Below are 21,867 nucleotides of genomic sequence, written 5' to 3' on the forward strand. Positions count from 1 at the left end.
AAATTAGTTTAAAATCTGCTTAGCTAAACAAAGGCTTGATAAGGGGGCACTACACTAAAGCCACTTTCTTCCTCCGTAAGCTTGTTATACATTTTACTATATTATAATCGTAATGGAAGACGTAGCGTGGGCAGGCCTCCTACTAGGTGGACCGACGATCTGGTGAAGGTCGCGGGAAGAGCCTGGATGCGGGCAGCGCAGGACCGTTCATTGTGGAAAACCTTGGGGGAGGCCTTTGTCCAGCAGTGGACGTCATTTGGCTGAAAACGATAATCGTAATGAAGAGTAGAATTTTAAACTCGTAGGATCCGTATTCTAAATAATTAAAATTATTATTATTTTTTTGTTCTCAGACATAATTTTCAATAAATGTAGGTATCACTAAGGCACAGCTAAGACCTTGTATTCTTAAAGGCGTTTTAGTTTTATGAATATTAAAATGTGAATAAGCAGACACGATTGGGATTAAAGTAAACAAATTAGTATTTTATAGTCATACTTTATTTAAATCACAACAACATTAAATTAAACATAGTTTAATCGATCGTGATTGGTGGTAATTGACTCTACCTACGAATGAAGATGTGCGGTCGTCTCACTGAACACATTCTTATTATGCACGTCAGTATATTCCGTTTTAAAAACTACCAAAATAACGCATCGTGAAAGCACCCCCCTTATTTTTTAATTATTTCTATTTATCAGCAACAGTAAAATTTTGTTAGAGTATTGGAAGTACTAAGATATCGCTATTTTTAAGTAAGTTCATCCATAACTTAGTGATGAGAAAAAGTGCTGTATAGTCTTGATTCGCTTACCTTAATGGTGAGTTTTTATTTCTAATTAAAGAAGACGCGAACCAGCAGGGTATTGCTATGGTGTAAAAGGTATCTAAAAGGATTTAAACTCCAAAAGATGACTATAATATCAATGTAGTCCGCCTACTCCATTGAGGCTTCGAGTTTAATATTAAATGGGACCGTACTTTGTACAACTTTGTATTTTAACTCTAATTAAACGACAAATTCCAAATCTACAGTGGAACGAATGCTATTCAACTTATCTAAAAGAGCCTACGGTGATTTTGCAACCGTATGACTACCTACTTCGCTCTAAATTGAACACCGTTTTCGTCGCCTGCTAAATAAAACTGTCTATCTGTATTTACAACGCTACGTTTGGCACGTAGTTTCAGTATCACAAATTCACGTGAAAATACGAACTGAAAAGGCAATACACGATGTAATGGAGTGACTAATAAAGTAAATTGATAGCTTAAGCTGAATTCGGATATAAGACAAGTTCCTCTAAATTGGTTTGAAATTAACTTCTGAAAGTATTAAAACTTAATACTCTAATTGGATTACAAAACGTTCTTACTTGATCCCAATAGGTAATCACTACTAATTCATTTAAATTCACTGGGAATGTAGATACATAATATAATTTATAAATCTCTTATCATATTTGTTTTCTTTCAAAATGAAACATAAAGGTAGGTTTTTACGCTACGAAGTACATTAATATGGGTGCGCCAATCAGGAGAGTGGCGGTTAAAGGAGGCGCTTTATTTTCGTTTGCTGGGAGGTAGGAGCTGGGCGCCGCCGGGGCCGAGGCGGGCTGTCGCTGGGACCTCGTCTCCTCGTAGGAGCCGCTGCCTTCTGACGCGTCCTCGTCGTCATCGGAGAGAGCAGTAGGCTCATGCTTAAAAGCTTCTGCGTGCGGTAGATTCACTTCCACAGGATGCGATATGGTCGTGCGTGTGTGTGCTGCAGTGCTCACAGTTGTCGGGTTTGTCACGTTATGTTTAGGCGCTTCTGTGGTCTTTACTACTTCAACCGTTATTGTCTTGTAGAGCTTATCTTCAGTCACATTGGCGAATGAGTGCGATTTGAAGAACATGTCCGTGTAATCAGATGAGTTGTTGTTTGTGACGTTAGACTTCGAGAACTCAAGCAGTTGGTTCTGTAGTTCTTTGGAGAATGCAGAGTTGCACAGGTCATCTGCGCATACACATGTCAATGTGAATGTGCCTGAGGAACGTGTCAAGGAGCACGGTGTCTTCGAGGCAGCGGCGCAATGAAGCGACGACGAGTAATCTGTGGAATAAAATATTGTTTTAATTAAATGTTGAGAACATACATACATGTGTCAATAACTTTTAGTTACTTATGTCGTCATAAAGATGTCACATTAGGGTCTGATATACATGCTAGCAAGATGGTTGTTAGTATTCAGTGTGACACCGGAAATAGTCCATATCGCGGTTATCAGGGCATTATAAATCTTGTTCGCACGCCGTGGTTGGGGTTGTGACATTAATATTATTAGAGCATTACGAGTACCTGCGTGTGTAGGTCTAATGATTTGGAATAACATCATAGTTGATGACAGCAGTCACTGAGTATAAACTTATGACTCATTTCAGCAGTATAATTATAATAGTGGATAATATTTCTAGAATAATAAGTTGTACGAACTTGGTACGACAGCTGAGGTAGCGCACAGCGGGCGGTCGCCGGGGCATTCCACCGTGGCGTGGCAGGCGGTGCCGTTGGCGGCGCAGTGGTAGCAGCGGCGTAGCGCTGCATCTAGACAAAACAAAAACATTACAACACAAAATACACGTAGCTTCTAACCTCGGATCATCCCAGTTTCCTTTAGTCAACACATTAATAATAAATGTGTTCCTCGTAATTAGCCATATCCAAATAAACAAGCCGAGGAGAAAACAGAAATTGTGGAAGTGTGTGGCTGCGGCCAACCAAATACATGAATAATGAAATGGAGAATCCGTGAGTTCCCAAGGCGGTTCCCTACGAAAACATAATTATAGTTACACAGCGTCATGTAATTACAAAGATAGGAGGATCCTTAAAGTTTATTCAGTAGACGGGGGTAGAATAAACATGATATATTATGTATTAGTTAAGTAATTGCTTACAGGCTCGGCGTGAGTCGGAAGCGCTGCTTTGACACAGCACTTGTCAGACAAACAGAGTTGTTTTTGCGCCGCGGTGTGAACCCTTCCTAACTTCCAACAACTCGCCAACTTCGCAGCTATCAGACGTATGTTCGTGAGAGCTCGTGGCTTCCTTAATATCTCTCATTGTCCCGCGCCACCTTTGTTTGTGCTTCGGAATTAAACTTAACGAGCTAGACGGGCGCAAACTTATGGAATAATGTTTATTGCTCTACCAAACGAAAAGTTTTGTTTAACAAGCCTTTACTCTCGCACGTGACTGAGTTCGTATCAATATAATAGTAGACAACGAAATAACCAGCTCTCATTGTTACAAACATCAATCATCTTTTGAAATAAAACATAACGAGAAAAATACATTTTTATCTATTCACAGTAAATCACGTATTTTATAGGCTGAGTAGATTATACCTTTGCGCCAATGAAATAAAATTGCCTCAATAAAACTTAACGGCGTATCGCCATTCCGCAAAACCTCTTTCCATATCATTAGCTAAATTGGAGGTAAATACAATTTGGGAATATTAACACACCGTCGGCACTGGAGGCATTTTACACAATGGTCTAGACAATTAGTGGATTTAACAAGTTTGGAAAGTTTCAAAACTACTCGGTTTCAGAGAGATTTGACAGTTAATCCCCCAATTTAACCAAATTTAAATCCTTCCACTCCATTAAAATGCCTGTAAAGGTATTTTAAGATAATATCCGATTTCAATCAACCTACAACACTGTGAGAAAGTTAAGGCCTTTGTCCAGTAGTGGATTTATAGCTGAAACCACAGAATAATAAGTACCTACTAAACGAACGAACTGTAAGAAAATAAGTTTTTCCATAGATAAAATTTAAGTATGTAATATTGTAATAAGTAATATCCTGAAATATCAAATATATTTCGTTTATAGCCTTAGTTGTAAGACAGCAAAATAAACAAATATAAGCCTTCTGGCTTTTAACACCTCTGCGGCGAATGTGAGTAATAAAGAAGGGACCTGCATAATCGACCGATGTATAAACAAAGGCTTTAGCTTCTGAAACGCGAAATGCTGGCGCGTACAACTCCCCCGGCCTAGAGGTCTTCCTCTAGATTGAGTAGCGTTTGTAAAAAAAAATAAAGTTAAAAAACGCAAAAAAGCATGCGTTAGAGAGAACTAAACGAGTTAAATTTGAGTTAAATAAGCGTTAAAGTTGAGTTAAATTAAAGTTAAAGTTGAGTTAAATTAAAGTTAAAGTTGAGTTAAATTGAAGTTAAAGAAAAATTAAAGTTAAAAGCATTATTTGAGTTACTGTAAAGGAAGAGGACAAACTCTAACTACAGGCCGAACATAAATACCGGTTGCAGTGCGAATCTTTAAGGTGCGAATGATTTTGTCCTTTCCGGGATATACTTCCACAACCACACCCAATGGCCAACAAAGAGGATGCGCATTGTCATCTTTTATAACAACAACAGAGCCCACATCTATCGGTTTGGTCACCGTATTCCACTTTTCACGGCGTTGTAGAGAAGTTAAATACTCCTGACTCCAGCGACGCCAAAAGCTTTGCACTAATTTATTGACTAACTGATAACGCGTTAACCGATTGTCAGAAATATCAGAGACATTCTCTACTGGTAAGAATTTCAGTGGAGTTATATTGAGAAAGTGATTGGGAGTGAGAGCGGATATATCAGATGGGTCAGAGCTAAGAACACACAATGGTCTACTATTCAATAAGCCTTCTATTTGTACAAGTACAGTGTTGAACTCTTCGTATGTTAACACTTGAAGACCAATAACTTTATAAAGATGCGTTTTTACATAACGAACATTTATCTCTGTGATGCCGTTAAAGTGCGGACCATATGGTGGACTATGAAGAAACTTAATGCGTTGTTCAGCCAAATGTGAACTTAAATAATTTTTGTGAGAGTCAGATTCTAAAAGAGCGTAAATTTCGTCAAGCTTGCGTTTAGCGCCAATGAAGTTAGTACCTCCGTCGCTATATATCATGGAAACGGGGCCTCTTCTACAAATGAATCGACGAAAAGCGGCGAGAAATAGATCAGAGCTTAAGTCTGAAACTAACTCTATGTGTAGAGCCTTAGTTGTAAGACAGCAAAATAAACAAATATAAGCCTTCTGGCTTTTAACACCTCTGCGGCGAATGTGAGTAATAAAGAAGGGACCTGCATAATCGACCGATGTATAAACAAAGGCTTTAGCTTCTGAAACGCGAAATGATGGCAAGTCGCCCATAAGAGGGTTTGTAGATTTAGGGTTTAAACGAAAACAGATATTGCATTGATGCACTCTTTGACGTACTAAGTTACGTGCGGAAAGTATCCAAAATTTCTGTCTAAGTAGACTGAGTAGAAGTGAAGGACCAGTATGTAAATTACATACATGAAAGTAATCAACTAAAAGTTGAGTGAAGCGATGTTTAGGCGATAGAATGATTGGATGCTTTTGTCCATAGTTGAGTTGAGAGTGAGTGAGTCGACCTCCGACACGAAGTATATTATCAGAGTCAATGAAAGGGTTAAGTTTGAGAAGCGATTTGTTAAAGGGTTTATTATTTTTAATTGCGTGCATATCTTGAGTAAAAAATAGTGCCTGTATATGGCGTACTAAATAGAGTTCAGCGAGTTCTAAATCAGAGGATGTAACCACTCCGTTTGAACGTAGTATTTTAGCGAAGCGTAACACGTACACAGTAGCGCGTAATAATTTTGGGTACGTGGAAATGCGATCAATTAATCGATCGAAAGGGTGAGAGTTCGATTGAGAGTTTGTCTCTGAAACAAGAGCGATAGTTTTCTCTTCCAGTCGAACACTGTTAGATGAAACTTGAAATGGCTCGATAGGCCATTGTGAGATTGGCTGAGCTGTCCATTGAGGAGAGTGAAACCAATTTAATTGATTTAATAATGCTTTAGGAGTTACAGGTCGCGATATTACATCTGCAGGATTTTCATTTCCATTAACATGATGCCAAATTTTTGCGTTGAGTTTCGAATTAATTTCAGTAATTCTATTCGCAACAAATGTGTGAAATGTGTACGCGGGAGAATGTATCCACGTGAGAGTGACAGTCGAGTCTGAAAATGCGTAAATTGAGTTAACAGGATAACGATTCTCTATACTATCGCGAACCGATAATAAAAGATTTGTCAAGAGCAGCGCTGCGCACAGTTCAAGCCGCGCAAGAGATATTTTCTTTAAAGGCGCGACGCGCGATTTGGATGCGATAAGAAAGACTTCACCGGGTGAATCTGCATCAGAGCTCACGCGCACATAAACTACAGCTCCGTAGCATACTTCGCTGGCGTCCGCGAAGCCCATGATAGTGACGTGACAACCCGCGGTGATTCCTATATGACGAGATATTTTTAATTGCGATAAATAGTTAATCTCACTATCAAACCGATTCCATTTATTTTTTATTGAGTCTGGAACTGGCTGATCCCATTCAAGTTCGCGCTGCCAGCATTCTTGAATTAAAAGTTTGAGAAACGCTGTCACAGGGCCTAGCAAACCCAAAGGGTCGAATAATCTAGCGGTTGCGGAAAGAATCGTGCGTTTTGTGCATTGGTCAGAGTTAGTAGAGTTAATTTTGTAAAGAAAAACGTCATCATTAGGTTGCCACTGCATGCCTATGATTTTTGTCGTAATTTCTGAGTCAGTGTCAAAATCGACGAGCTGTGGATTTTTATGCGAATCTTATTTATAAAGTTAAAAATATTAAAATTAAGAGCATTATTTGAGTTACTGTAAAGGAAGAGGACAAACTCTAACTACAGGCCGAACATAAGTACCGGTTGCAGTGCGAATCTTTAAGGTGCGAATGATTTTGTCCTTTCCGGGATATACTTCCACAACCACACCCAATGGCCAACAAAGAGGATGCGCATTGTCATCTTTTATAACAACAACAGAGCCCACATCTATCGGTTTGGTCACCGTATTCCACTTTTCACGGCGTTGTAGAGAAGTTAAATACTCCTGACTCCAGCGACGCCAAAAGCTTTGCACTAATTTATTGACTAACTGATAACGCGTTAACCGATTGTCAGAAATATCAGAGACATTCTCTACTGGTAAGAATTTCAGTGGAGTTATATTGAGAAAGTGATTGGGAGTGAGAGCGGATATATCAGATGGGTCAGAGCTAAGAACACACAATGGTCTACTATTCAATAAGCCTTCTATTTGTACAAGTACAGTGTTGAACTCTTCGTATGTTAACACTTGAAGACCAATAACTTTATAAAGATGCGTTTTTACATAACGAACATTTATCTCCGTGATGCCGTTAAAGTGCGGACCATATGGTGGACTATGAAGAAACTTAATGCGTTGTTCAGCCAAATGTGAACTTAAATAATTTTTGTGAGAGTCAGATTCTAAAAGAGCGTAAATTTCGTCAAGCTTGCGTTTAGCGCCAATGAAGTTAGTACCTCCGTCGCTATATATCATGGAAACGGGGCCTCTTCTACAAATGAATCGACGAAAAGCGGCGAGAAATAGATCAGAGCTTAAGTCTGAAACTAACTCTATGTTTAGAGCCTTAGTTGTAAGACAGCAAAATAAACAAATATAAGCCTTCTGGCTTTTAACACCTCTGCGGCGAATGTGAGTAATAAAGAAGGGACCTGCATAATCGACCGATGTATAAACAAAGGCTTTAGCTTCTGAAACGCGAAATGATGGCAAGTCGCCCATAAGAGGGTTTGTAGATTTAGGGTTTAAACGAAAACAGATATTGCATTGATGCACTCTTTGACGTACTAAGTTACGTGCGGAAAGTATCCAAAATTTCTGTCTAAGCAGACTGAGTAGAAGTGAAGGACCAGTATGTAAATTACATACATGAAAGTAATCAACTAAAAGTTGAGTGAAGCGATGTTTAGGCGATAGAATGATTGGATGCTTTTGTCCATAGTTGAGTTGAGAGTGAGTGAGTCGACCTCCGACACGAAGTATATTATCAGAGTCAATGAAAGGGTTAAGTTTAAGAAGCGATTTGTTAAAGGGTTTATTATTTTTAATTGCGTGCATATCTTGAGTAAAAAATAGTGCCTGTATATGGCGTACTAAATAGAGTTCAGCGAGTTCTAAATCAGAGGATGTAACCACTCCGTTTGAACGTAGTATTTTAGCGAAGCGTAACACGTACACAGTAGCGCGTAATAATTTTGGGTACGTGGAAATGCGATCAATTAATCGATCGAAAAAGTGAGAGTTCGATTGAGAGTTTGTCTCTGAAACAAGAGCGATAGTTTTCTCTTCCAGTCGAACACTGTTAGATGAAACTTGAAATGGCTCGATAGGCCATTGCGAGATTGGCTGAGCTGTCCATTGAGGAGAGTGAAACCAATTTAATTGATTTAATAATGCTTTAGGAGTTACAGGTCGCGATATTACATCTGCAGGATTTTCATTTCCATTAACATGATACCAAATTTTGGCGTTGAGTTTCGAATTAATTTCAGTAATTCTATTCGCAACAAATGTGTGAAATTTGTACGCGGGAGAATGTATCCACGTGAGAGTGACAGTCGAGTCTGAAAATGCGTAAATTGAGTTAACAGGATAACGATTCTCTATACTATCGCGAACCGATAATAAAAGATTTGTCAAGAGCAGCGCTGCGCACAGTTCAAGCCGCGCAAGAGATATTTTCTTTAAAGGCGCGACGCGCGATTTGGATGCGATAAGAAAGACTTCACCGGGTGAATCTGCATCAGAGCTCACGCGCACATAAACTACAGCTCCGTAGCATACTTCGCTGGCGTCCGCGAAGCCCATGATAGTGACGTGACAACCCGCGGTGATTCCTATGTGACGAGGTATTTTTAATTGCGATAAATAGTTAATCTCACTATCAAACCGATTCCATTTATTTTTTATTGAGTCTGGAACTGGCTGATCCCATTCAAGTTCGCGCTGCCAGCATTCTTGAATTAAGAGTTTGAGAAACGCTGTCACAGGGCCTAGCAAACCCAAAGGGTCGAATAATCTAGCGGTTGCGGAGAGAATCGTGCGTTTTGTGCATTGGTCAGAGTTAGTAGAGTTAATTTTGTAAAGAAAAACGTCATCATTTGGAAGCCACTGCATGCCTATGATTTTTGTCGTAATTTCTGAGTCAGTGTCAAAATCGACGAGCTGTGGATTTTTATGCGAATCGGGAATCTTATTTAAAAGCTCAGGGTTGTTCGAGATCCACTTAACCATTTTAAACCCCCCGGCCATGAACATCTTAACCATTTGGTGGTAAGATTGTTCAGCTTTTTCTAACCCGTCCATCGATGAGACATAATCGTCCATATACATACAGGATTGAGCTTCAGACGCGGCGATAGGATAATTCGCGCGCTCGTCCTCAGCGAGTTGGCGAACGACACGCATAGCGAGGTAAGGCGAGCTAGAAACGCCAAAAGAAACCCTATTGTATTGATAAGTATCAATCGGTGATCCAGGATCAAATCGAAATAATATGCGTTGAAACGGGTGGTGATTTTGATCAAGCTTTACACAGAAATACATCTTTTCAATATCAGCAGATAAAGCGACTGAGAAAATGCGTAAGTTAATTAAAAGATCAAAAATATTACTTTGTAAGTTTGGGCCAGTGTAAAGAACATCATTTAACGACTTTCCCGAAGTTGTTTTACAACTTGCATCTAAAACGACTCGAGTTTTTGAAGTGAGTTTATCTGGTCGATATACTGCATGATGAGGTATATAATAATTTGGAGTATTTTCCTCTGAATTCGATGCGTTTTCGACTTTTGACAGAAAACCGCGATCGATACAGTCTTGAATATTTTCATTATAGTTAGTGCGTAAGCCTGGAGTTGAGTCTAACTTTTTCTCTAAGTTATAGAAGCGACGCCTAGCAGTAAAGTAAGAATCGCCGAGTTCTGATGGGTCGAGTTTAAATGGCAAAGAAACTGTATAAGTCCCAGAGTCGTCGCGAGAATGAGTTGATTGGAAAATGTTTTCACATATTTCCTCGTCAGGGCTGATGTGTCTCTTAGTAGGTACACTTTCAAGCTCCCAAAAGCGTTGCGTGAGTGATTCTAATGAGTGCGAGTCTACATTGCAAAAGAATGCTTTATTATCATTGCGTGAATGAGCTGAGTAGCACTGAGCGCGTCCCATAGCGAGATATCCGAGCGTGGTTTCGATGGCGATGACAGAGGATTGCGGTGAAGTTATTTTATTACTACCTAAAAGAAGCGGGAATATCTCATTGCCTAACAAACAATCGATTTCAGCAGGGATATCGAAGCTGTCATCAGCCATAGGAAGACCTTGTAAATGCGATAACTGGGTTATGTCAACCTTTACATTAGGTAAATAATCGGTTATTGTATCAATGACGCGTGCGTTAATAGTGTATTTACACCTGGGATCAAAGCGTGAGGCAATTATGAAAGATACATATCCTAGCGACACACTTTCAGACTGACCTATGCCCTTAATAGTGGTAGGTAGCGGATTGACTTTTAAGTTCAGTCGCGCACAACATTTATTTGTGATAAAGTTGCTCATCGAACCTGTGTCTAGAAACACGCGTAATTTTTGACACGTCTTATTATTGTCATAAGTATACACTGACGCGGTGGGTAATAAGACCGTGGTACTAGATTCATCAGCGATCGACGGCGTGACTGCAGAGAGAGATACATTGTTGGTTGGCATCGATTGCAACGGCGGCGTGACCGGACCGGGCGCGGACATGGACGCGTCGGTCGGCGAAAGCGTCGCGCTGCAAGTCAGCTGTTGTGACGTCATAGGTCTATTCACGTTAAAGTTATCTATATGAATAAGAGTGTGATGTTTACGTTGGCAAACTGAGCAACGATTTTGAGATTTGCAATATTTAACATTATGAAAGCCCAAACAATTGAGGCAAAAGTTACATTTTTTCACTAAAGAGTAGCGAGTTGGCGCATTTTTCGAGCGAAAATAACTGCATTTGAACAGGGCATGTTCAGGTTCCGTCTTACAAAGTTGACAATTCTTGCGTACAGTGGATGGAGTGTATGAGCCTTGCGAATTCGGTTGAGATTGGAAGTAATGTTGATTGGGTTTTACTCCAGAAGCTGTATTAGAAACAAACGACTGTGTCGGTTTCGAGTTTTTAGACTGCGATGCGAAATTCGTTTTATTATTAACGTACGGCTTATTCTGCGTAAAACATAAGCGTAAAGCATGGATTTTATTTTGTACTTTTATAAAAGTCTTGAGATCATTAAACGTAGGCATTTTTACGTGCTTAATGGATTGTTCAAATAAATTTAGAGTGTCTTTGTCTAATTTACTGAGAGCAATATGAGTCAAAATGAAATCGGAAAGGTCATCAATCTGTAAACGTCGTAAGGCAGCTTCAGCTGAGCAATACTGTTCCAAAAATTCATCTAAAGATTGCGATTTGAAGTTTATTAACTGTTCCAAATACATAGAGGCTTGTACTCTTATGTCTTGGTATTTTTCTAATAGGTTGTTCCAAATTATGTAATAGTTCTCACCAGTAGGTGGAATACCCGAGCAAATTGTAAGTGCTTTTCCGGAAAGTTTTCCTATTAAGTATTGAGCCTTTTCACCTGGAGACAAACCAGTGTTCTCATGAATAAGCGTTTTAAAATTTTGGTAGAAAACGGGCCACTTGGAAGGGGCTCCGTCGAAAGAGACTAGTTCTAAAGGCGGTAATTTTTTTACGAAATCCTGTTTGCGACGCTCTGTGTTGGCCTTTAGTTGTGCGATGGAGCTTTGCACCGAAAGGATGTTACAGTACAAATCGTCAAACGAGTTGAGTGCGGCAAATGTAGGTTTGAGTTCCTCATCATTTTTCATATAACACAAATTAAGTTCGTCAATAGTATCAAGAAAATCCGATCTTGTTTTTTCAATCGAATGCATGCGAGACATGAAAATTTGTTCAATCTGAGGGTCGGAGACCTTTAGGCTGAGGTCGTATAGTTCCTGAACCCTCTGAAAAAGCGCTTCTTTTTTAGCTTCAAGCAAATTAATTTTGCGTTTTACTCCCTCCATTGTATTGTAGGTGAGCAAACACACGCACGAGAGCTAGCGTTAAAAATGAGTTGAGTTGTGCGTATTTATTTATAATCCAGTAGGAAAATAAAATGCGTAGCGTATGTAAGCGAATTTGAAATTGAATTGAAATAAAATTTTAAAAGATTGAATTTAAAAAATATACGTGTTTACAAACAACGAGTTGACGTTTGAGTGAATAGCAATTTCTAGAATGTGCCAAATGTCAAACGAATCGAACTTTCCAGAAAGAATGTGTCAAACGAGCGAATTTTCTAGAATTTTCTAGAGAGTTGTCAAAATGACGGATGCGTGAAAATGTGTAGTTGTGATTTTCTGTAAGTGTAAAGGATAGGAAATGAACCATGCGGCTCGGTAGGACCAGAAAGGAGTTGTAGGAGATTGGGATAGGAACGGGATGGGATACCTTCGATTGAGCAGACTCCACAGGACGGTCCAAGCTTGGTTCTTCTTTCACTTTCACAAACACTTGAATTTTATTGAGATGAGTTTAGCGCGCGATTTGTGTTTATTTGAATTGGTTTATTTTGGATACTTATTTAGTATTAACGCCCAGATAGGTAGGCGAAGCGGCGCGTTGCGATGCGAGAGCGAGACTGAAGGTGGGAGGGAGAGGATAGGAAAAAGGACTGTCAGAATGAGTGATAGAATAGTGTGACATGAGTTTGAATTGCATGAGGTTTTAATGCTGGCGCGTACAAAATAGTGGTAGGTAGCGGATTGACTTTTAAGTTCAGTCGCGCACAACATTTATTTGTGATAAAGTTGCTCATCGAACCTGTGTCTAGAAACACGCGTAATTTTTGACACGTCTTATTATTGTCATAAGTATACACTGACGCGGTGGGTAATAAGACCGTGGTACTAGATTCATCAGCGATCGACGGCGTGACTGCAGAGAGAGACACATTGTTGGTTGGCATCGATTGCAACGGCGGCGTGACCGGACCGGGCGCGGACATGGACGCGTCGGTCGGCGAAAGCGTCGCGCTGCAAGTCAGCTGTTGTGACGTCATAGGTCTATTCATGTTAAAATTATCTATATGAATAAGAGTGTGATGTTTACGTTGGCAAACTGAGCAACGATTTTGAGATCTGCAATCTTTGATGTTATGAAAGCCTAAACAATTGAGACAAAAGTTACATTTAGTAACTAAAGAGTGGCGAGTTGGCGCATTTTTCGAGAGAAAATAACTGCATTTGAACAGGGCATGTTCAGGTTCCGTCTTACAAAGTTGACAATTCTTGCGTACAGCGGATGGAGTGTATGAGCCTTGCGAATTCGGTTGAGATTGGAAGTAATGTTGGTTGGGTTTTACTCCAGAAGCTGTATTAGAAACAAACGACTGTGTCGGTTTCGAGTTTTTAGACTGCGATGCGAAATTCGTTTTATTATTAACGTACGGCTTATTCTGCGTAAAACATAAGCGTAAAGTATGGATTTTATTCTGTTCTTTTATAAAAGTCTTGAGATCATTAAACGTAGGCATTTTTACGTGCTTAATGGATTGTTCAAATAAATTTAGAGTGTCTTTGTCTAATTTACTGAGAGCAATATGAGTCAAAATGAAATCGGAAAGGTCATCAATCTGTAAACGTCGTAAGGCAGCTTCAGCTGAGCAATACTGTTCCAAAAATTCATCTAAAGATTGCGATTTGAAGTTTATTAACTGTTCCAAATACATAGAGGCTTGTACTCTTATGTCTTGGTATTTTTCTAATAGGTTGTTCCAAATTATGTAATAGTTCTCACCAGTAGGTGGAATACCCGAGCAAATTGTAAGTGCTTTTCCGGAAAGTTTTCCTATAAGGTATTGAGCCTTTTCACCTGGAGACAAACCAGTGTTCTCATGAATAAGCGTTTTAAAATTTTGGTAGAAAACGGGCCACTTGGAAGGGGCTCCGTCGAAAGAGACTAGTTCTAAAGGCGGTAATTTTTTTACGAAATCCTGTTTGCGACGCTCTGTGTTGGCCTTTAGTTGTGCGATGGAGCTTTGCACCGAAAGGATGTTACAGTACAAATCGTCAAACGAGTTGAGTGCGGCAAATGTAGGTTTGAGTTCCTCATCATTTTTCATATAACACAAATTAAGTTCGTCAATGGTATCAAGAAAATCCGATCTTGTTTTTTCAATCGAATGCATGCGAGACATGAAAATTTGGCATCATGTTAATGGAAATGAAAATCCTGCAGATGTAATATCGCGACCGGTAACTCCTAAAGCATTATTAAATCAATTAAATTGGTTTCACTCTCCTCAATGGACAGCTCAGCCAATCTCGCAATGGCCTATCGAGCCATTTCAAGTTTCATCTAACAGTGTTCGACTGGAAGAGAAAACTATCGCTCTTGTTTCAGAGACAAGCTCTCAATCGAACTCTCACCCTTTCGATCGATTAATTGATCGCATTTCCACGTACCCAAAATTATTACGCGCTACTGTGTACGTGTTACGCTTCGCTAAAATACTACGTTCAAACGGAGTGGTTACATCCTCTGATTTAGAACTCGCTGAACTCTATTTAGTACGCCATATACAGGCACTATTTTTTACTCAAGATATGCACGCAATTAAAAATAATAAACCCTTTAACAAATCGCTTCTCAAACTTAACCCTTTCATTGACTCTGATAATATACTTCGTGTCGGAGGTCGACTCACTCACTCTCAACTCAACTATGGACAAAAGCATCCAATCATTCTATCGCCTAAACATCGCTTCACTCAACTTTTAGTTGATTACTTTCATGTATGTAATTTACATACTGGTCCTTCACTTCTACTCAGTCTGCTTAGACAGAAATTTTGGATACTTTCCGCACGTAACTTAGTACGTCAAAGAGTGCATCAATGCAATATCTGTTTTCGTTTAAACCCTAAATCTACAAACCCTCTTATGGGCGACTTGCCATCATTTCGCGTTTCAGAAGCTAAAGCCTTTGTTTATACATCGGTCGATTATGCAGGTCCCTTCTTTATTACTCACATTCGCCGCAGAGGTGTTAAAAGCCAGAAGGCTTATATTTGTTTATTTTGCTGTCTTACAACTAAGGCTCTACACATAGAGTTAGTTTCAGACTTAAGCTCTGATCTATTTCTCGCCGCTTTTCGTCGATTCATTTGTAGAAGAGGCCCCGTTTCCATGATATATAGCGACGGAGGTACTAACTTCATTGGCGCTAAACGCAAGCTTGACGAAATTTACGCTCTTTTAGAATCTGACTCTCACAAAAATTATTTAAGTTCACATTTGGCTGAACAACGCATTAAGTTTCTTCATAGTCCACCATATGGTCCGCACTTTAACGGCATCACAGAGATAAATGTTCGTTATGTAAAAACGCATCTTTATAAAGTTATTGGTCTTCAAGTGTTAACATACGAAGAGTTCAACACTGTACTTGTACAAATAGAAGGCTTATTGAATAGTAGACCATTGTGTGTTCTTAGCTCTGACCCATCTGATATATCCGCTCTCACTCCCAATCAATGAGTGATAGAATAGTGTGACATGAGTTTGAAATGTATGAGGTTTTAATGCTGGCGCGTACAACTCCCCCGGCCTAGAGGTCTTCCTCTAGATTGAGTAGCGTTTGTAAAAAAAAGTTAAAAACGTAAAAAAACATGCGTTAGAGAGAACTAAACGAGTTAAATTTGAGTTAAATAAGCGTTAAAGTTGAGTTAAATTATAAATAAAGAATAAAATTAAGTTAAGAGCATTATTTGAGTTACTGTAAAGGAAGAGGACAAACTCTAACTACAGGCCGAACATAAATACCGGTTGCAGTGCGAATTTTTAAGGTGCGAATGATTTTGTCCTTTCCGGGATATACTTCCACAACCACACCCAATGGCCAACAAAGAGGATGCGCATTGTCATCTTTTATAACAACAACAGAGCCCACATCTATCGGTTTGGTCACCGTATTCCACTTTTCACGGCGTTGTAGAGAAGTTAAATACTCCTGACTCCAGCGACGCCAAAAGCTTTGCACTAATTTATTGACTAACTGATAACGCGTTAACCGATTGTCAGAAATATCAGAGACATCCTCTACTGGTAAGAATTTCAGTGGAGTTATATTGAGAAAGTGATTGGGAGTGAGAGCGGATATATCAGATGGGTCAGAGCTAAGAACACACAATGGTCTACTATTCAATAAGCCTTCTATTTGTACAAGTACAGTGTTGAACTCTTCGTATGTTAACACTTGAAGACCAATAACTTTATAAAGATGCGCTTTTACATAACGAACATTTATCTCTGTGATGCCGTTAAAGTGCGGACCATATGGTGGACTATGAAGAAACTTAATGCGTTGTTCAGCCAAATGTGAACTTAAATAATTTTTGTGAGAGTCAGATTCCAAAAGAGCGTAAATTTCGTCAAGCTTGCGTTTAGCGCCAATGAAGTTAGTACCTCCGTCGCTATATATCATGGAAACGGGGCCTCTTCTACAAATGAATCGACGAAAAGCGGCGAGAAATAGATCAGAGCTTAAGTCTGAAACTAACTCTATGTGTAGAGCCTTAGTTGTAAGACAGCAAAATAAACAAATATAAGCCTTCTGGCTTTTAACACCTCTGCGGCGAATGTGAGTAATAAAGAAGGGACCTGCATAATCGACCGATGTATAAACAAAGGCTTTAGCTTCTGAAACGCGAAATGATGGCAAGTCGCCCATAAGAGGGTTTGTAGATTTAGGGTTTAAACGAAAACAGATATTGCATTGATGCACTCTTTGACGTACTAAGTTACGTGCGGAAAGTATCCAAAATTTCTGTCTAAGCAGACTGAGTAGAAGTGAAGGACCAGTATGTAAATTACATACATGAAAGTAATCAACTAAAAGTTGAGTGAAGCGATGTTTAGGCGATAGAATGATTGGATGCTTTTGTCCATAGTTGAGTTGAGAGTGAGTGAGTCGACCTCCGACACGAAGTATATTATCAGAGTCAATGAAAGGGTTAAGTTTAAGAAGCGATTTGTTAAAGGGTTTATTATTTTTAATTGCGTGCATATCTTGAGTAAAAAATAGTGCCTGTATATGGCGTACTAAATAGAGTTCAGCGAGTTCTAAATCAGAGGATGTAACCACTCCGTTTGAACGTAGTATTTTAGCGAAGCGTAACACGTACACAGTAGCGCGTAATAATTTTGGGTACGTGGAAATGCGATCAATTAATCGATCGAAAGGGTGAGAGTTCGATTGAGAGTTTGTCTCTGAAACAAGAGCGATAGTTTTCTCTTCCAGTCGAACACTGTTAGATGAAACTTGAAATGGCTCGATAGGCCATTGCGAGATTGGCTGAGCTGTCCATTGAGGAGAGTGAAACCAATTTAATTGATTTAATAATGCTTTAGGAGTTACAGGTCGCGATATTACATCTGCAGGATTTTCATTTCCATTAACATGATACCAAATTTTGGCGTTGAGTTTCGAATTAATTTCAGTAATTCTATTCGCAACAAATGTGTGAAATTTGTACGCGGGAGAATGTATCCACGTGAGAGTGACAGTCGAGTCTGAAAATGCGTAAATTGAGTTAACAGGATAACGATTCTCTATACTATCGCGAACCGATAATAAAAGATTTGTCAAGAGCAGCGCTGCGCACAGTTCAAGCCGCGCAAGAGATATTTTCTTTAAAGGCGCGACGCGCGATTTGGATGCGATAAGAAAGACTTCACCGGGTGAATCTGCATCAGAGCTCACGCGCACATAAACTACAGCTCCGTAGCATACTTCGCTGGCGTCCGCGAAGCCCATGATAGTGACGTGACAACCCGCGGTGATTCCTATGTGACGAGGTATTTTTAATTGCGATAAATAGTTAATCTCACTATCAAACCGATTCCATTTATTTTTTATTGAGTCTGGAACTGGCTGATCCCATTCAAGTTCGCGCTGCCAGCATTCTTGAATTAAAAGTTTGAGAAACGCTGTCACAGGGCCTAGCAAACCCAAAGGGTCGAATAATCTAGCGGTTGCGGAAAGAATCGTGCGTTTTGTGCATTGGTCAGAGTTAGTAGAGTTAATTTTGTAAAGAAAAACGTCATCATTAGGAAGCCACTGCATGCCTATGATTTTTGTCGTAATTTCTGAGTCAGTGTCAAAATCGACGAGCTGTGGATTTTTATGCGAATCGGGAATCTTATTTATAAGCTCAGGGTTGTTCGAGATCCACTTAACCATTTTAAACCCCCCGGCCATGAACATCTTAACCATTTGATGGTAAGATTGTTCAGCTTTTTCTAACCCGTCCATCGATGAGACATAATCGTCCATATACATACAGGATTGAGCTTCAGACGCGGCGATAGGATAATTCGCGCGCTCGTCCTCAGCGAGTTGGCGAACGACACGCATAGCGAGGTAAGGCGAGCTAGAAACGCCAAAAGAAACCCTATTGTATTGATAAGTATCAATCGGTGATTCAGGATCAAATCGAAATAATATGCGTTGAAACGGGTGGTGATTTTGATCAAGCTTTACACAGAAATACATCTTTTCAATATCAGCAGATAAAGCGACTGAGAAAATGCGTAAGTTAATTAAAAGATCAAAAATATTACTTTGTAAGTTTGGGCCAGTGTAAAGAACATCATTTAACGACTTTCCAGAGGTTGTTTTACAACTTGCATCTAAAACGACTCGAGTTTTTGAAGTGAGTTTATCTGGTCGGTATACTGCATGATGAGGTAAATAATAATAATCCACCTTTTCAAGGCTATAGTACTGCCAAACCAACAGTGCAGCAGTCTCCATTGGTGACTGGAAATATATACACTTGTAATTTGCGCAACATGAATGTCAGGAATAATGACAATCCCATTGACACAGATGGATGTTCAAGTGAATATATTCCGACAAAACTGGGGTCAACTACTAAAAATTATCAGCAATTTAAAGACAATGTTAGAAAGAAGGGTTATTGGGCGAAAGGAAATGGAGCAGCTTTCCGGAACACTATTCACATATCCAATGAACCGATAACCCGGCCTGCTAACAGAACTTTACCTAATAATACTACTTACTCTTTTAATACACAAGGCGTCCAACGTACCAATGGGACTAAAATACCTGAAAATAAACCAATTCAAATAAACCCAAATCGCGCGCTAAACTCATCTCAATAAAATTCAAGTGTTTGTGAAAGTGAAAGAAGAACCAAGCTTGGACCGTCCTGTGGAGTCTGCTCAATCGAAGGTATCCCATCCCGTTCCTATCCCAATCTCCTACAACTCCTTTCTGGTCCTTCGAGCCGCATGGTTCATTTCCTATCCTTTACACTTACAGAAAATCACAACTACACATTTTCACGCATCCGTCATTTTGATAACCCTCTAGAAAATTCTAGAAAATTCGCTCGTTTGACACATTCTTTCTGGAAATTTCGATTCGTTTGACATTTGACACATTCTAGAAATTACTATTCGCTCAAACGTCAACTCGTTGTTTGTAAACACGTATATTTTTAAATTCAATCTTTTAAAATTTTATTTCAATTCAATTTCAAATTCGCTTACATACGCTACGCATTTTATTTTCCTACTGGATTATAAATAAATTAATACGCTCAACTCAACTCATTTTTTAACGCTAGCTCTCGTACGTGTGTTTGCTCACCTACAATACAATGGAGGGAGTAAAACGCAAAATTAATTTGCTTGAAGCTAAAAAAGAAGCGCTTTTTCAGAGGGTTCAGGAACTATACGACCTCAGCCTAAAGGTCTCCGACCCTCAGATTGAACAAATTTTCATGTCTCGCATGCATTCGATTGAAAAAACAAGATCGGATTTTCTTGATACTATTGACGAACTTAATTTGTGTTATATGAAAAATGATGAGGAACTCAAACCTACATTTGCCGCACTCAACTCGTTTGACGATTTGTACTGTAACATCCTTTCGGTGCAAAGCTCCATCGCACAACTAAAGGCCAACACAGAGCGTCGCAAACAGGATTTCGTAAAAAAATTACCGCCTTTAGAACTAGTCTCTTTCGACGGAGCCCCTTCCAAGTGGCCCGTTTTCTACCAAAATTTTAAAACGCTTATTCATGAGAACACTGGTTTGTCTCCAGGTGAAAAGGCTCAATACCTTATAGGAAAACTTTCCGGAAAAGCACTTACAATTTGCTCGGGTATTCCACCTACTGGTGAGAACTATTACATAATTTGGAACAACCTATTAGAAAAATACCAAGACATAAGAGTACAAGCCTCTATGTATTTGGAACAGTTAATAAACTTCAAATCGCAATCTTTAGATGAATTTTTGGAACAGTATTGCTCAGCTGAAGCTGCCTTACGACGTTTACAGATTGATGACCTTTCCGACTTCATTTTGACTCATATTGCTCTCAGTAAATTAGACAAAGACACTCTAAATTTATTTGAACAATCCATTAAGCACGTAAAAATGCCTACGTTTAATGATCTCAAGACTTTTATAAAAGAACAGAATAAAATCCATGCTTTACGCTTATGTTTTACGCAGAATAAGCCGTACGTTAATAATAAAACGAATTTCGCATCGCAGTCTAAAAACTCGAAACCGACACAGTCGTTTGTTTCTAATACAGCTTCTGGAGTAAAACCCAATCAACATTACTTCCAATCTCAACCGAATTCGCAAGGCTCATACACTCCATCCGCTGTACGCAAGAATTGTCAACTTTGTAAGACGGAACCTGAACATGCCCTGTTCAAATGCAGTTATTTTCGCTCGAAAAATGCGCCAACTCGCTACTCTTTAGTGAAAAAATGTAACTTTTGCCTCAATTGTTTGGGCTTTCATAATGTTAAATATTGCAGATCTCAAAATCGTTGCTCAGTTTGCCAACGTAAACATCACACTCTTATTCATATAGATAACTTTAACGTGAATAGACCTATGACGTCACAACAGCTGACTTGCAGCGCTACGCTTTCGCCGACCGACGCGTCCATGTCCGCGCCCGGTCCGGTCACGCCGCCGTTGCAATCGATGCCAACCAACAATGTATCTCTCTCTGCAGTCACGCCGTCGATCGCTGATGAATCTAGTACCACGGTCTTATTACCCACCGCGTCAGTGTATACTTATGACAATAATAAGACGTGTCAAAAATTACGCGTGTTTCTAGACACAGGTTCGATGAGCAACTTTATCACAAATAAATGTTGTGCGCGACTGAACTTAAAAGTCAATCCGCTACCTACCACTATTAAGGGCATAGGTCAGTCTGAAAGTGTGTCGCTAGGATATGTATCTTTCACAATTGCCTCACGCTTTGATCCCAGGTGTAAATACACAATTAACGCACGCGTCATTGATACAATAACCGATTATTTACCTAATGTAAGGGTTGACATAACCCAGTTATCGCATTTACAAGGTCTTCCTATGGCTGATGACAGCTTCGATATCCCTGCTGAAATCGATTGTTTGTTAGGCAATGAGATATTCCCGCTTCTTTTAGGTAGTAATAGAATAACTTCACCGCAATCCTCTGTCATCGCTATCGAAACCACGCTCGGATATCTCGCTATGGGACGCGCTCAGTGCTACTCAGCTCATTCACGCAATGATAATAAAGCATTCTTTTGCAATGTAGACTCGCACTCATTAGAATCACTCACGCAACGCTTTTGGGAGCTTGAAAGTGTACCTACTAAGAGACACATCAGCCCTGACGAGGAAATATGTGAAAACATTTTCCAATCAACTCATTCTCGCGACGACTCTGGGACTTATACAGTTTCTTTGCCATTTAAACTCGACCCATCAGAACTCGGCGATTCTTACTTTACTGCTAGGCGTCGCTTC

The 21,867-nt window shown here is 39.5% G+C and overlaps 1 protein-coding gene across 3 annotated transcripts in view; it reads right to left on the bottom strand.

Annotated features, from left to right (window-relative positions):
* Positions 1-505: 505 nt before the first annotated feature.
* The window catches only part of LOC135081737 (uncharacterized), a 34,932-nt gene continuing 13,570 nt past the window's right edge, over positions 506-21,867 (bottom strand). For all 3 annotated transcript variants that reach the window (XM_063976521.1, XM_063976520.1, XM_063976522.1), the window contains 2 exons: positions 2,481-2,591; positions 506-2,099 (listed from right to left, as the gene is read on the bottom strand). In XM_063976521.1, coding sequence (XP_063832591.1) covers positions 1,504-2,099; positions 2,481-2,591 — 707 coding nt within the window. In that variant the 3' untranslated portion in view covers positions 506-1,503. The remainder of the gene's footprint in view (positions 2,100-2,480; positions 2,592-21,867) is intronic.

The sequence above is a fragment of the Ostrinia nubilalis genome, chromosome 20, assembly GCF_963855985.1.
Source record: "Ostrinia nubilalis chromosome 20, ilOstNubi1.1, whole genome shotgun sequence".
Taxonomy (NCBI): domain Eukaryota; kingdom Metazoa; phylum Arthropoda; class Insecta; order Lepidoptera; family Crambidae; genus Ostrinia; species Ostrinia nubilalis.